This window comes from Pholcus phalangioides, unplaced genomic scaffold (assembly GCF_987345545.1).
Source record: "Pholcus phalangioides strain wild (caught in Gottingen) unplaced genomic scaffold, Ppha-v1.0 ptg000001l_1, whole genome shotgun sequence".
NCBI lineage: Eukaryota > Metazoa > Arthropoda > Arachnida > Araneae > Pholcidae > Pholcus > Pholcus phalangioides.
Window position 1 is genome coordinate 3,304,529 of NW_028301594.1, and position 13,403 is coordinate 3,317,931.

General features: G+C 39.5%; 2 protein-coding genes across 3 annotated transcripts in view; both read left to right on the forward strand.

Moving 5' to 3' along the window:
- Positions 1–13,403, forward strand: part of LOC149089690 (uncharacterized) — a 184,354-nt gene that overhangs the window by 50,296 nt on the left and 120,655 nt on the right. The gene's annotated exons all lie outside the window — the stretch shown is intronic.
- LOC149089691 (uncharacterized) lies at positions 9,187–10,608 on the forward strand. The gene has a single exon (XM_089235320.1). The coding sequence runs from the start codon at positions 9,361–9,363 to the stop codon at positions 10,522–10,524; it is 1,164 nt and encodes a 387-aa protein (XP_089091446.1). The 5' UTR covers positions 9,187–9,360; the 3' UTR covers positions 10,525–10,608.

The following is a 13,403-nucleotide window of genomic DNA, read 5'->3' on the forward strand; positions in this document are numbered from 1 at the left end:
CAACCTAGAGGTCTAGAAAACTGCGTGGTGGATAGATGGCGGCTCCATCTGCGCAATTGAAGCTGCCGCCTATCTATCTCTCAAATTATCAGTATGGGTTACTTAGTGTGTGTTTCGTATTCGTTCTTCGATGTTAGGAACTTCAGATTAGCCAATTCCACATGAACAGCACTGTAGTATTTATTGCTGGGATCATACCCTGCCCTGGTTAGAGGCAAACTACGGCCCGGTTAGTGGTTCTATCCGGCTCACCTCAGATTTCAAAATAATAGCATAGAAATTTTCAATTTCAGTGTTAAAAAAATTCATTTGGGAGGGTGGCGCTTTCCCTTTTTGCGTATGAAAAATATAGTTGTAAGAAGTTGAACAAATTGATTTGAAAACTTTTGCACACGCAAAAATATGGAACATGCTGAAAATCAATATACATAAAGTTATATTACAGTTATTTTTTAATATATAATTATCTATTTTTTCGCAGTGGTAGAGGATAAACCATTGTCTATCATTTGCAATAAAACCGTGGCAGTCTTATAAGTCAAGGACGACCAGCTTCTGGCTATTCGAAGGCCAACATAATCGTCAGACGCAGTGTCGCGGGCCAAACCAGAGACAAAACTCTGGTATATAAGCCGTATGCACAAGGGGAGAGAACTCCGGCATATGAACCGCAACTAGCATGATCACTTGCTATGCCGTCGGGGGCCACAAACATTTTGACGGGATCTATTAACTAATCAATTAAAAACTCGCCATTTAATTAAATAACTAACTAATATAATAATTATAAATAACTATTAACTAAAGTACTGGAAACGTGTATTATATGTTCTCTCACACATAGAAAGTAAAATCAGCGCAGAAGGGAGCTGCGTAAATAGCTGCAGCGTGGACTACCATTTCTCACCAGGCCAGACTCAATTTTTTGCCCCACTTGCCCAGCCTTCAGGGCTGATGGTGGGATTTCAGACGGGCTAGTAAAAAAAGGCTAGGAAGGTGTATTTAATGTACACTGTTGTCCCCTCCTGTTTTAAGTATACAACACACTCCACCACTTCGTATCTAAGAATAAAAATTCCAATTACTAGTCAAGTGTATGTTCGAATAGGCTCGGCTCGCCAAATGTTTTTCTTTCTTGTTTTTGGCCAGCTCCAAAAAAAATATTTGCCCATCACTGCCTTACCCAGTATCCAGCGTGCACCTCCATTACGATATTCTCATCAAGTGGACAGTGAGCAACAGGCCTACAACGATACAATTATTCAATCATGGTTAGAAAAACTGGTGGAAGATGGCAGCACTACCCATAACAAGCATTACACAGAAACAAGCTTCACGTCAGGTTTCACTACACGTACACGCACATTCCAACATGTACCAATTCGTTAGAAGTTCCGCAGAGGAATATGGACGAGGTGCATATATGGTTCAGCAGTAGTAGTAGTGACTAACGCATGGTATGAATAGCCGTCGCTATTTTGGAAATGCATTTATCATCGGTCCATGACGATCAACCCTTTTTATAAAAATTAATTAGCGGATAATTAATTTGATTAACTGCAAAAACTGACTTCTCAATTAATAGACAATTCGAGGTAAATCGGATCACACTGGGTGTGTGGGATGGTAAAAAAGATTAAGAGCCACTGATATAATGTGTGATGTGACTTTCTCAGATGAACGAAATTAGGCAGAAGCATTTAGGTTCTGAAACTGAAGAGTCACTTGCTGTACATACCTGATTTAGGCTGCGTTCATAGTGGAGCGAAGAGGTACAAGTTACAAGAATTTCGTGTAAGAAAAAAAAAATACATAGGGGTGAAGGAAGAGATATCCGCACATAGTAAAAGAGAAGGATTATAGAAAAAATATATGGCCGAAAGGGTTTTGAAATGTAAGGGATTGATGCTGACGACCCCTTCGCAGAAGAGGAAAAAAAGAGAAGCGGACCAATCAACAGATAGCTAAGATCAGCAGATCGAGGTGGAAACAAATAGGTTTGTTCAACTCCCGCACATCGTTGAGTGGCCTCTTTGTCTCTTTCGCCCCCACTACTCGAGTATCTGCGGTGTAGAACAAAACAATACAAATACAATTTTTTTCTAATCGCTAGTCCCTATTTCAAATGAATAAAATTTCAATGTTTTTTTCACGAAACGCCATTTCTTGCCATTTCTTATTGTGGGTAAAAAAGAATGGAGAGCAATTTTACGTCTACCATACACAAAGGCTAAAAATCTAAATGATAATACAAACCGAAATCTCAACACTCTACATGCTACAAAAGAATCACACGATCAAAAAAAAAAAAAAAAAGTGATGGCGATGATCATTGATCACGAAAAAAACTTTTCCCTGTGTAGAAAATCCCGAATAGATGAAATTCTTTTGTATTTTTACTCTTCTATAAACACGATTACGCGTAAAATTCTCGAAAATATCTCCCATCAAAAAATAGGAGAAAATAAATTTCTTCAAAATTATAAAATAAATAAATAAAGCGTTAGATAAAGTAAAAAAAAATATATATAATAATCGCTTCTTCTTTATTATAAGGTAAAAAAAAAGCACATGAAAAAGTGTTTACTGCATCAAATTTCTGCTTTGCTTGCATCAAATAAAGAACACGCTCCGCCTCTCACTCTCATAAATTTGATTTCAAGTCTTTCTTAAAGACGTTCTTTCCGCTTTCATTTTTGTCGGAAAACATTTAAAAACAAAAATTTCTCCCTCATCCTTTCTTTGTTTAAAGCGTAAATTTAAATTTTTTTCCTTGGTATTTTTTTTAAATACTTCTACGTGAGGATATTTCCGGCTTCTTTAAAATGTTTTTAGCATCGTCTTGAGCAGCTTCGAGAAAATAATACGATACCAAGTCGCGTGGAATATTCAGTTTTGTGTTCTTTTCTCCCGGGAAAACTGGATAAAATAAAGTACGGAGAGATTACATAGGAGCTTTTTTTTTTTGAAATAGAAATCCTGGAATATTGTAATTCACCCACTGTTCAAGTTTTAGCAGGAAGTGTTATGATCTGGGGAAGTTTCTGTTGGGCTGGACTAGGATTGCAATCACAAAATGACTTGGAATGATTACACTGCTCAACACTGACTTTGTTCTCAAAGATATTTCAGTGATTGTAGGAGGATTTTGAGGCGTTGATTCCGAGTCTCGAATTGGTTTTGTCAGACTGGCTGTAGTTTTTGAGATGAAATGAAAATTTTATTTCAATGATAATACATTAGCAGCATACAAATCACATTGTTGAGCGCATGCATTACTTCAAAAATTAGGGCGAATTCGGCAAAATCAACAGCCATTCATTCATTCAGCCCTAATATACCCTAAAATCATTTAAATTTCTTTAGGAACATGAGTTTTTTTTCTTTTTCGCTGAGCAATAATATCCATTATGCTTAATTCATATATTTATCCATCATTAAGCAGTTTTACTGTGAATTTAATGTGGCTGATTCATTCGTTTTTTTTTTTCCTGCGACTGTAATAGCATCAGCAATAAATGCGCTATGCAACAACAAAATAAACTCAGATGAGTATCTCAAAATACCTTTTGTGGCCATCTTAATCCTACAATGAACATTATTAGCTCTGGAAATAACTTGACTGGTCTAGAGTTATTTCTTGGGCTGCACTAGAATACGTGACTGTACATCAGCAAGCAAAGCCAGCTGTGTATCTTATCATGCTAGATCACAATCTTAGAGTGGTATAGTTGATCTACAGTTGTTCCTATCAAAGGCCGGGATTATACTATAAATGTTTTATAAAAGAACTTCAATAAAACTTTTATGCGTATTAAATGAAATGAACACAGCTTTTGAGTGCAGGATCATCTACTTAATGACAATTTATAACCTTGTCAATGAATATTTTCTTCTCTGAACGCAGTGACGTGTTTCAGGATGACAATGCACCTATAAATTTATTGATCTTGAGCTCAGAAAAAATTGGTTGAAAGAGCACGCACGAAAATAATTATTGGGATTGCCCACCATCATGTCCCGACTTAATCGAGAATCTATGGAACTTGGTAGAGACAGATCTAAGGTAGGACTGGATAAATCCCAGGCACCCCAGTTCGCCATGGTGACAAAAAAAATTGTAGGGGTGCCTAAAATTTTCTTTTGTAGTTACTAAATTGCAGGCTGAGAGCAGCACAAAATGTTCGAAATGTATAGCAGAATATCTGCCAACAAGGAAGAGGTTCATTATGGCTGAAAAGTCAAAAGAAACATTTTTTTTAGACTTTTTCTTCAATTAAAAATTTTTATGGCACCTAGATGTTTTTGCGATTTGTTCAGCCCTGACCTAAGGAGTCATTCGATTTTTTCTTGATCCCCTATATTTTGCTTAAACTATGATGCAAATCAAGTGAAAAATGAGGTATTGTCTCATAAAGTTAATGTAATGTTGATTTCCCCAATTCTTTCTAAATCTTGTCCAGCAAAGTAATTATGTCTTGAACTTCGGCTGACGCGAACAAACAAAGAACAAAACATTGAAATGTTTGGAAAGCTAGAGGACAAATGTGCAGCGACTCTTTCTTGTTTAGCTACGCCTTGTGATATACAGTAGAGTAAAACAACGGCGTATTTCAATATATTATTCAATCACTTTTGGGAAATATGGATGGTCAGTATAAGAGAGATTATTCAAGTTGTCTTTTTTTTTAAGTTTCATTTCTATGGTATACCATACATTCGAATATATTTTTATAGGTAGTAATAGCTCCTCTGGCTCAAACGATAACGTTAATAAAAGTAACCTATATCTTATAGCGGCATATCCCGTTGCGAGATCCGATATTGATGTTCGACTATATTTTATAGTGACTGTACTACGCGTTTTAGTATGTCCTGAAACATCTCGATTAGTGACAATCACCATAATAGTCAGTGGACTGTCTCCATGGAACTATGACATTGTTCAGATAGAGTCGTTGAGTATGTGTGTGTTTTCAGCAGTATTATCATTCCTTGAAGTCCTTGAAATACGTGGTGGCATATATGTTTGCCATTCCCTGTGGGATGTCATCTAAGCACTCTCAAACTGTCAAAGTTGTTTGCAGTGAAACTACAACAGATCGATCACCCCCCCCCCAATAGGATATAACTCCCATAACCGTAAGCACACCAACATACTCATCGATGTCGGTGTGCTTTGTCATCGGTTGTAGCTAGATCGGAACGCTCACTGTATTTCCTCCATAAACGAATATGACAATAATCTATGCTAAGAGATACGTGGGATTCATTACTGGATATAATTATCTCCATGGTACGTTGGACCTCTAAGTAAATCACAACCAGAATTTACTCCATTCATTGATGTTATCGTGCATGCTGTGCGATGAAAGCACAAGAAACAGAAATAAATCTGATTTCCACAGAGGAACGTGTACGAGGTGCATGTCTGGTTAAGGTGGTATGGAAATACAAGGTGGGAAAAATGGCACATTTTAAAAACTAATGAACAAAATCAACCAATAAAAAAGTGTGGTTGGCACTGAAATACTGTACTCATCATGGCGTAGAACTGTTTTTTTCTTATTAAGTTTGGTAAATGATGGTTTAACGGTTGAACATTTCACTCACAGACTGCTATATCAAAAACAAACTCCTCATATAACTCCACTTACGACGATCACAAACTTTATTTTTCAGGATCCAGAAATGAATTGTCTTGCATTTTGGCATCATTTTTTGATGTAAGTTGTTGCTAACAATGGATCGTAATTTGAAAACATTGTCTCACGATTCATTCTATAATCACGGAAGTTATCTAGACTCTTCTGTAATTAATATAAGCGGATATGTGGATTCAAATCGGCATCGTTTAGATGTAGATCGAGCTGCGATGACTTGTCATTTGAAATGTGGTAATTTTTTGTTTCACAACATTTCCATAAACGTTAACCCTTTGTGGTGCTATTTCGAAGTAGAATCGACATCATGAAAAAACGGTAGTTCATTGTCATAACGGCCCCCGCGATTACAAGAAGCCCCCCGTCCCGTAAACTCGGCTTCTAAGAAAAACGCATCAAGTATTTAAAAACTCAAAGTTAGCATCCTGGGAGATGGGGTTTCCTGTATTCGTAATTACGGGGCGGAGGCTATAAAGTACGAACTATTAAGTATCAGCGAATCACCGAAAAAACCTAATAATACATGGTTTATCTTGCATTTTATCTGTTATGGCAATGTTTTGTTGATACAGCGCCATCTGTGAGTGAAACTTCAAACTATTTTATTTAATCGGACAAAAAAAATACCTCTTCGCCATAATAAGTATTATAGTCCTAACCAAACTTATTTTATAGTTTTCATAACCTTTCGTAATCCTTTTTCGCTCAGTTTAATAATTTAATAATTTTGAGGTTGGTTTTCTGTGGTTCGTTAGAAAGTCTCGCCACAGAGAGCAACACACCTACAAACAGCACAAATACAATTCAATCATAAAACATCCCTCACTTTCCTTCTGAAATATAGATGGCAGCACTGAAAATTCAAACAACACTACATATGCACTCAGACTGTTAGGTACGCGCACAGTTTCACTTCCGGCACAACTCACTAGGTAGTAAATTGCCCATAAATGGTGATAGACCTGATTTGTGGTGAGTTTAAAAGAAAAAAGAAAGTTTAATAATATATATTTGTCAAATTAAATGTGTCGTAAATAATTTTTAATTCGATTCTCAGCGGTTTAAAAAAAAATTTAAATTCCTCCCTCCCTGAATCTTTCACACACTTATTAACCTTTAACATAAGAAAACAAAAGGGTTTATACATTTGTTTTCTTATGTTAAAGGTTAATAAGTGTGTGAAAGATTCTTACGTTTTCTCCCTCATGGAAATTTTAATTCTTACCCTATTTCTTATTTCTTGGAACGCATACTGCATTTGTACTTTGGACATGAGGTTAGACTTGATTTTTGTTTACTCTGCACAAACGCATACTCATATTTTGCACACACATGTACAAACTTGTCTTCTTCACAAAGCCTCAGAAGGGCTATTTTCAAATCGTCAGCCAGCGTCACTGAGAGACAATGAAATAAATTAGATTATGTCCCTGAATTGATCATTTTTGTCGCACCACGGTCATTTTCTGCACACCAGGGCTAATTAGACCGGGACCTACAATTTATTGCCGATTCCGAACGGCAGGCTTGTTTTTTATACTCATCGAGAGGTTGGTGTGCTAACCCCTCGATGGGGGGACTCCCTGTGGTAGCAATTTTTTGCTGCGGTCATGTCGCCATTTTTATTTTACCCTGTGTCAGGAAAGTCTTCTGACAAGGTCGAACCGGGTATCGAACTCGCGACACCTCTAATCATCCTTTGGTACTTCAGGCGAGTATCTTATCGACCTGGGCTACCGTGCCCCTTATGTCCCTGAAGTAAGATCGAATTACACTGACACGTAAGTATAATTTTTCGATAGAAATCTGTAATTATACAGCAACGAAACGAGCTTCGTAAATGGTGTTTTTTCGCTATAAAAGCGTAAGACGATATTGTGAACATCAGAAAGGTACCGACAGTTTGTATAATTATTATTGCTAAATCCCGAAAAAAGGACTAATGTATCAAAAACCTCGAGATATTTTGATAACATTAAACTGAAACTTACGAAGATTTGTGCTTATGCGTCAATAACTCGATCTAATATAGACCGTAATTTAATTTCCCTTCTAAATTAGATCGAATTTTGACGCATAAGCACAATTCTTCATAGATTTCTGTTTAGTGTTATGAACCCTGCTGAAATCTCTTCAATGAGACAAAAAGCGGCAGGCCATGATCTGGTTATTAGGAAGAGAAGGAGTTTAGTGTTATCACAAAATATCATGAATTTTTGATACATCAGACCGGTTTTCGGGCTATACCAAAAATAATTACAAACATTCGATACTTTTCTCATGTTCACAGTGTCGTCCTACCCTTTTTCTAGCGGGGGAAAAAAATATTTACCGATCTCATTTTGTTCTTGTATGGTTATCGATTTTAAGCAAATGGATACACGACAAACATGTTGACAGTTTACTTAAAGTGCCTCTACGCTCTCTTCTATTGAGTATATCTGGGTGTTTGCTTTTGAGGCGTCAACCCCACGTATATACGAAAAAAAAAAACAATTTCTCTCCCAAAGAGTCGAAATATTGGATCTCCCGAAAAAATTCCAAAAATTTTTAGGATAAAATTTATTCGGGTTCTTAGAAAAGAATTTATATTACTTTCAAGACTTCCGTGTTTTTTGTGACACATTTTCGAATATTTTTTTTGCTGTTGTTTTTGCGCAATATTTTTTCTCTTGTTACTATGTGTGTGCGCGAAAATACACGTCAGAGATTCTGGAGACTTGTGTCGAGTTGTTTACTTCTGTACAATATTCTAACACGTTTTATTCTGAGTTTTTATATCCCCAATAAACTAAAAATACTTCAAAAAATTTCTTATCGAGGTATAAATTTCTCCTCCCAGGCTGGGTTTTGTTATACTCTTGACATGAGTTTATTTTTCTTAAATGTATAAAAGGCAAGGTTCACGTTCTCTCTCTTGATGCTAGTTAATGACGGGTGTTTCATGCGCTATACAGTCAAACTCGGTTATAACGACATCACAGATTCCACGTAATTTTATCGTTACAACCGAGGTTAAATATTTTAGGATGCTTTTTTTTTGAGACGAAAAGTATAATCTGATGAAAATCAATTACTGTGCACGAAGTTTTTATTTCATTATGATTATGGTGACCATATTTGACAGATGAAAAATACGGGAAATTGGGAAAATTAATACGTTACATCGCTTATTCTCACAAATATGTGGCCAGTTGTCGGTGAAATCACCAAATATTGCTCACTCATAAATTATCCTCGGCGAGAGATAGTCTAGCAAGTCTGCTAAAATTCAAGGGAAAAATCGAGCATGACCCAATATACGTGAGTATTCATGATCATAATGCAATGTATGAGGGCTACAAGCCTTTACGAAGGACTGTCTTCTCCATCTCATTTCTTTGAACTATTGGTTGCTATGGTGACTTAAGTTAATTCTTTTTGATTATTTTGTTTTTTGGGCAGTTTGATCTGCGTATTCGTTGTGTTCGGTCACGCTATTCCTTTCGTCCCTGTATTGTGCTTAGCCTAATAAAATAATTCACCGTGTTTGATCCGTTTGTAATAAACGTGACATTTTTGGTGGAGGCGCCGGGTAACGACAGTTGTGATCAGCCTGGCTTCTAACGACGATTCTCGGCAGAGTAATCGATTACAGAATCTTCCTCCTGAATACGGACTGTACGTGACATCTACAAGGACTATTCGTTCTCGAGCCATGACGACTAGAGGAGAAGAAGAACGTTCTACAATACGCACTCCAGCTCTTATGGAGGAGACCCGGAAGCCGAATATTTTCAGAGGTGATCCTGACCAAGATCCGACGAGGTGGCTGAAGGAGTATCAGAGAGTGTCGAACTTCAACCGGTGGGATGACAGTCATCGCTTGGCCAATGCGTACTTTTCCCTCGAAGGTACTGCGAGGCAGTGGTTCGAAAACAACGAGGACACACTCACTTCGTGGTCAACGTTCGAAGCTGAACTGAAGAAAACCTTTGGTGACACCGAGCTGTACGTTCGAAGAGCCAAAGAACGGCTGAAGAGTCGAGCGCAAAGGAGTGGCGAACCAAGTCCATCATACATCCAGGACGTATTGGGACTTTGTCATCTAGTAGACCCGGCCATGTCAGAAGAGGACAAGGTATCTCACCTCATGAAAGGAGTGGCCGAGGACGTATACCAGGCGCTGCTGATGAGAGAAGTCACCACCACTGCTGAATTCGTCAAGTGGTGCCATTACATAGAAGAAATGCAGCAGAAAAGGATCGGACGAAACAAGTTTGCCAGACTCCCAAACGTTGTTCCTATAGCTGCTATCGAGGAACAAGAGGATTTGCCATCTCTTATCCGTCAAATTGTGCGTGAGGAGATCCAGCGCTTAACCATGCCACCGGCAGAGACGCACCAACCAGGACAGCAAGCGATCGAGGCTGTCGTAAGGGATGAAGTGGGAAAGTCGCTCGCTTCTCTGTCTGGAGAACGTCAATGGCCGATTTCTCCTGGATCAAGACGACAGCGCCAGTTGACGCATACCCGTAGGACGGCAAGATTGGAACCAACATTGGAACAACTTCCGAGGAAAACTGATGTGTGGCGTACACAGGACAACAGTCCCGTTTGCTTCCACTGTGGACGTCCCGGACACGTCGTACGCTATTGTCGAGAGCGAAGGGCCATCTTTGACACCTACCGCAACAGCCAAGGCCGTCATGCTTCGTCATACCCCAGTAACAGCCGCATAACCGACGAGACCAGCATACCAGCCACCAGGACCCCTCCATCCAGCCCGTTTCGTGGACGATCGCCGACACGCCGCTACAGATCCCCGTCGCCGTATAGACGTTCTAGTCAGTCGCCGAATCGACGAAATGAGGAAAACTAAGCCGCGCGACCTTTGTTGGAGGTGAGGCCGCTATTTTTCAAAATCCTCCCAATGTCGCTAAGATGCTCGGAAATCATGTTGATGTTATCCTCGACGACCATCCCATACGTGCACTAGTAGACTCTGGAGCTTCTTTCTCTGTGATCTCAGAAGATTTTCGACGTCATTTACGCAAAATTATGTTTGTAAATAGTGGAAAATGTTCCTTACAAGATGTTATCTTAAAAGTCGCTAATGGCAGTTATGTAAAACCTCTTGGAACCTGTACTCTTCGTCTCACCGTCAATGGTCACAGTCAACCAGTGGAATTCACAATTATGCCGAAATGTAGCCATGATGTCATCCTCGGTTGGGATTTTCTAGAAGCGTCTCAAGCAATCATAGACTGTGGCAAGTTAGAATTTACGTTTGAAGAGACCTTACATGATCATCGGTCAACGCAGAAAGGGGGGTTGTACGCTGTAGAGGATTATACCATACCAGCACGCTCAGTAACTAAGATACAAGTATCTGCTCCTATGTTGGATAATGACATTGACGTTATCGTAGAAAATAATAGGTTTTTATTGATGAACCAAGAAGTTGCCATCCCATCAACCATCATGAGCCTCGCTAATAACAAAGGGGAACTGTGGGTCGCTAATGGGCTAGCCCAACCTCGACGTATCTTGAAGAACATGTGCGTTGGCCACGCCGAACAACTTGACTGTAACTATGTGAATGCTTTATCGGAAGTGCTGTCGTACGAGAATGTTAGCAAGAGTAATGAGAGTCCAGTCGATTATTCGCAAATGTTGTCAACGGATCTTGATAGTGAACATCAAAAGAAATTGCTTCTATTGCTAGAACAGTTTCCGGAAGCTTTTGGTGATGGAGGTAAGGTGGGGAGTTACAAACTCAACGTGAAGCACAAAATCAACACTGGAGACCATTCTCCCATCAACCAAAGACCTTATAGGGTATCACCTTCCGAACGTCGAATAATTCAAGAGGAAGTTGAAAAGATGCTGAAAAAAGAAGTCGTTCAGCCATCTGAAAGCCCCTGGTCCTCTCCTGTAGTTCTTGTCAAGAAAAAAGATGGCACTTGGCGATTTTGTGTCGATTACCGCAGATTAAACAGAATTACCAAAAGAGACGTCTACCCACTACCTCGTATAGACGATACTTTGGATTCTCTAAAGGGCGCAAAGTATTTCTCCACCATGGATTTATACAGTGGCTATTGGCAGATTGAGGTTGATGAAGCTGACCGTGAAAAGACTGCTTTCGTAACACCAGAAGGACTATACGAATTTAAGGTGATGCCATTTGGACTTTGTAATGCTCCAGCAACTTTTGAGCGCATGATGGACAACCTCCTTCGTCACCTTAAGTGGAATATGTGCTTATGCTACCTCGACGACATCGTCGTCTTTTCCGAGACATTCGATGAACATCTTAACCGTTTAACAGCTGTTTTTCAATGCATTCAAGACGCAGGTCTTCACTTGAACCCAAAGAAATGTTTGTTTGCAGCACCGGAAATTAAAATTCTTGGCCACGTTGTGAATGCCGAGGGAATTAGACCAGATCCAGATAAAGTAAGAGCCATTACAAATTTTCCTGTTCCACAAAACATCCGAGATGTGAGGAGTTTCTTAGGGCTCAGCTCTTACTACCGAAGGTTTATAAAGGATTTCTGTCTGAAAGCTGCTCCATTGCAAAATTTATTGAAAAATGACGTAAAATTTCGTTGGGAAAAAGATGAAGAAGAAGCTTTTAAAGTTCTAAAGAAAGCCCTAACTTCCGACCCAGTATTAGGGCTATTTGATGAGAAGGCTGAAACAGAGTTACATACCGATGCCAGTGGTTACGGAATAGGAGCAGTGCTAGTCCAACATCAGAACGGGAAAGAGAAAGTTATAGCATACGCGTCCAGAACTCTATCAAAAGCCGAGAAAAACTACTCCACCACGGAGAGAGAATGTCTTGCGGTCATATGGGCCATTACAAAATTTCGACCCTATATTTTCGGAAAGCCTTTCAAGATTGTTACCGACCATCATGCCTTGTGCTGGCTAGCCAGCCTGAGAGATCCTTCCGGACGGTTAGCACGATGGGCGCTGAGACTGCAAGAGTACGAGGTCTCAATAGTATACAGAAGCGGAAGAAAACATAATGATGCCGACAGCCTTTCAAGGTACCCCGTTGACGAAAGCTCCGTGCCAGAGGACATTAGTGTCATAACTTCAGTCCTCGACCTAGCAAGTGAACAACTCAAGGATCCTGATGTAGCTAATAAGATCCATGCTTATGAAGGGTCAAGCGGCTCTCTTAAGACCGACTTTGAGGTTATCGACGGCGTTTTGTGCAAGAAGAATTTTGATCCTGCGGAAAAAAAGTGGCTACCTGTTATTCCGAAACATCTACGGTTGGACATCCTCAGACATTTCCATGATTCCTTAACAGCAGGCCATTTGGGATTTGCGAAAACTTACGACCGAATACGAAAGCGATTCTCCTGGCCCGGTCTATATCGAAGCGTACGTCGCTATGTATTGCATTGCAAGGAATGTCAGCGAAGGAAAAACGTAGCTCAAAAACCACCGGGCCGTTTGATTCCCATTCCTCCAGCAGAAGCACCCTTCTGTCGTATTGGTATGGATCTGCTTGGACGGTTTCCAAAGTCTCGAGCAGGAAATAAATGGATCATTGTGAGTACTGACTATTTTACCCGGTATGCTATAACAAAAGCACTGCCTTCAGCAGATGCACCAGAGGTAGCCAAGTTTTTCGTCGAAGAAATTATGCTAAAACATGGAGCTCCGAGAACTCTTATAACCGATCGGGGACAGGTTTTTCAGTCAAGACTCGTTGCTGAACTCAACAGGCTTTGTAAT

Excerpts from the sequence above, each read along its gene's own strand:
- LOC149089691 (XM_089235320.1), top strand. The coding sequence starts at position 9,361 with ATGACGACTAGAGGAGAAGAAGAACGTTCTACAATACGCACTCCAGCT.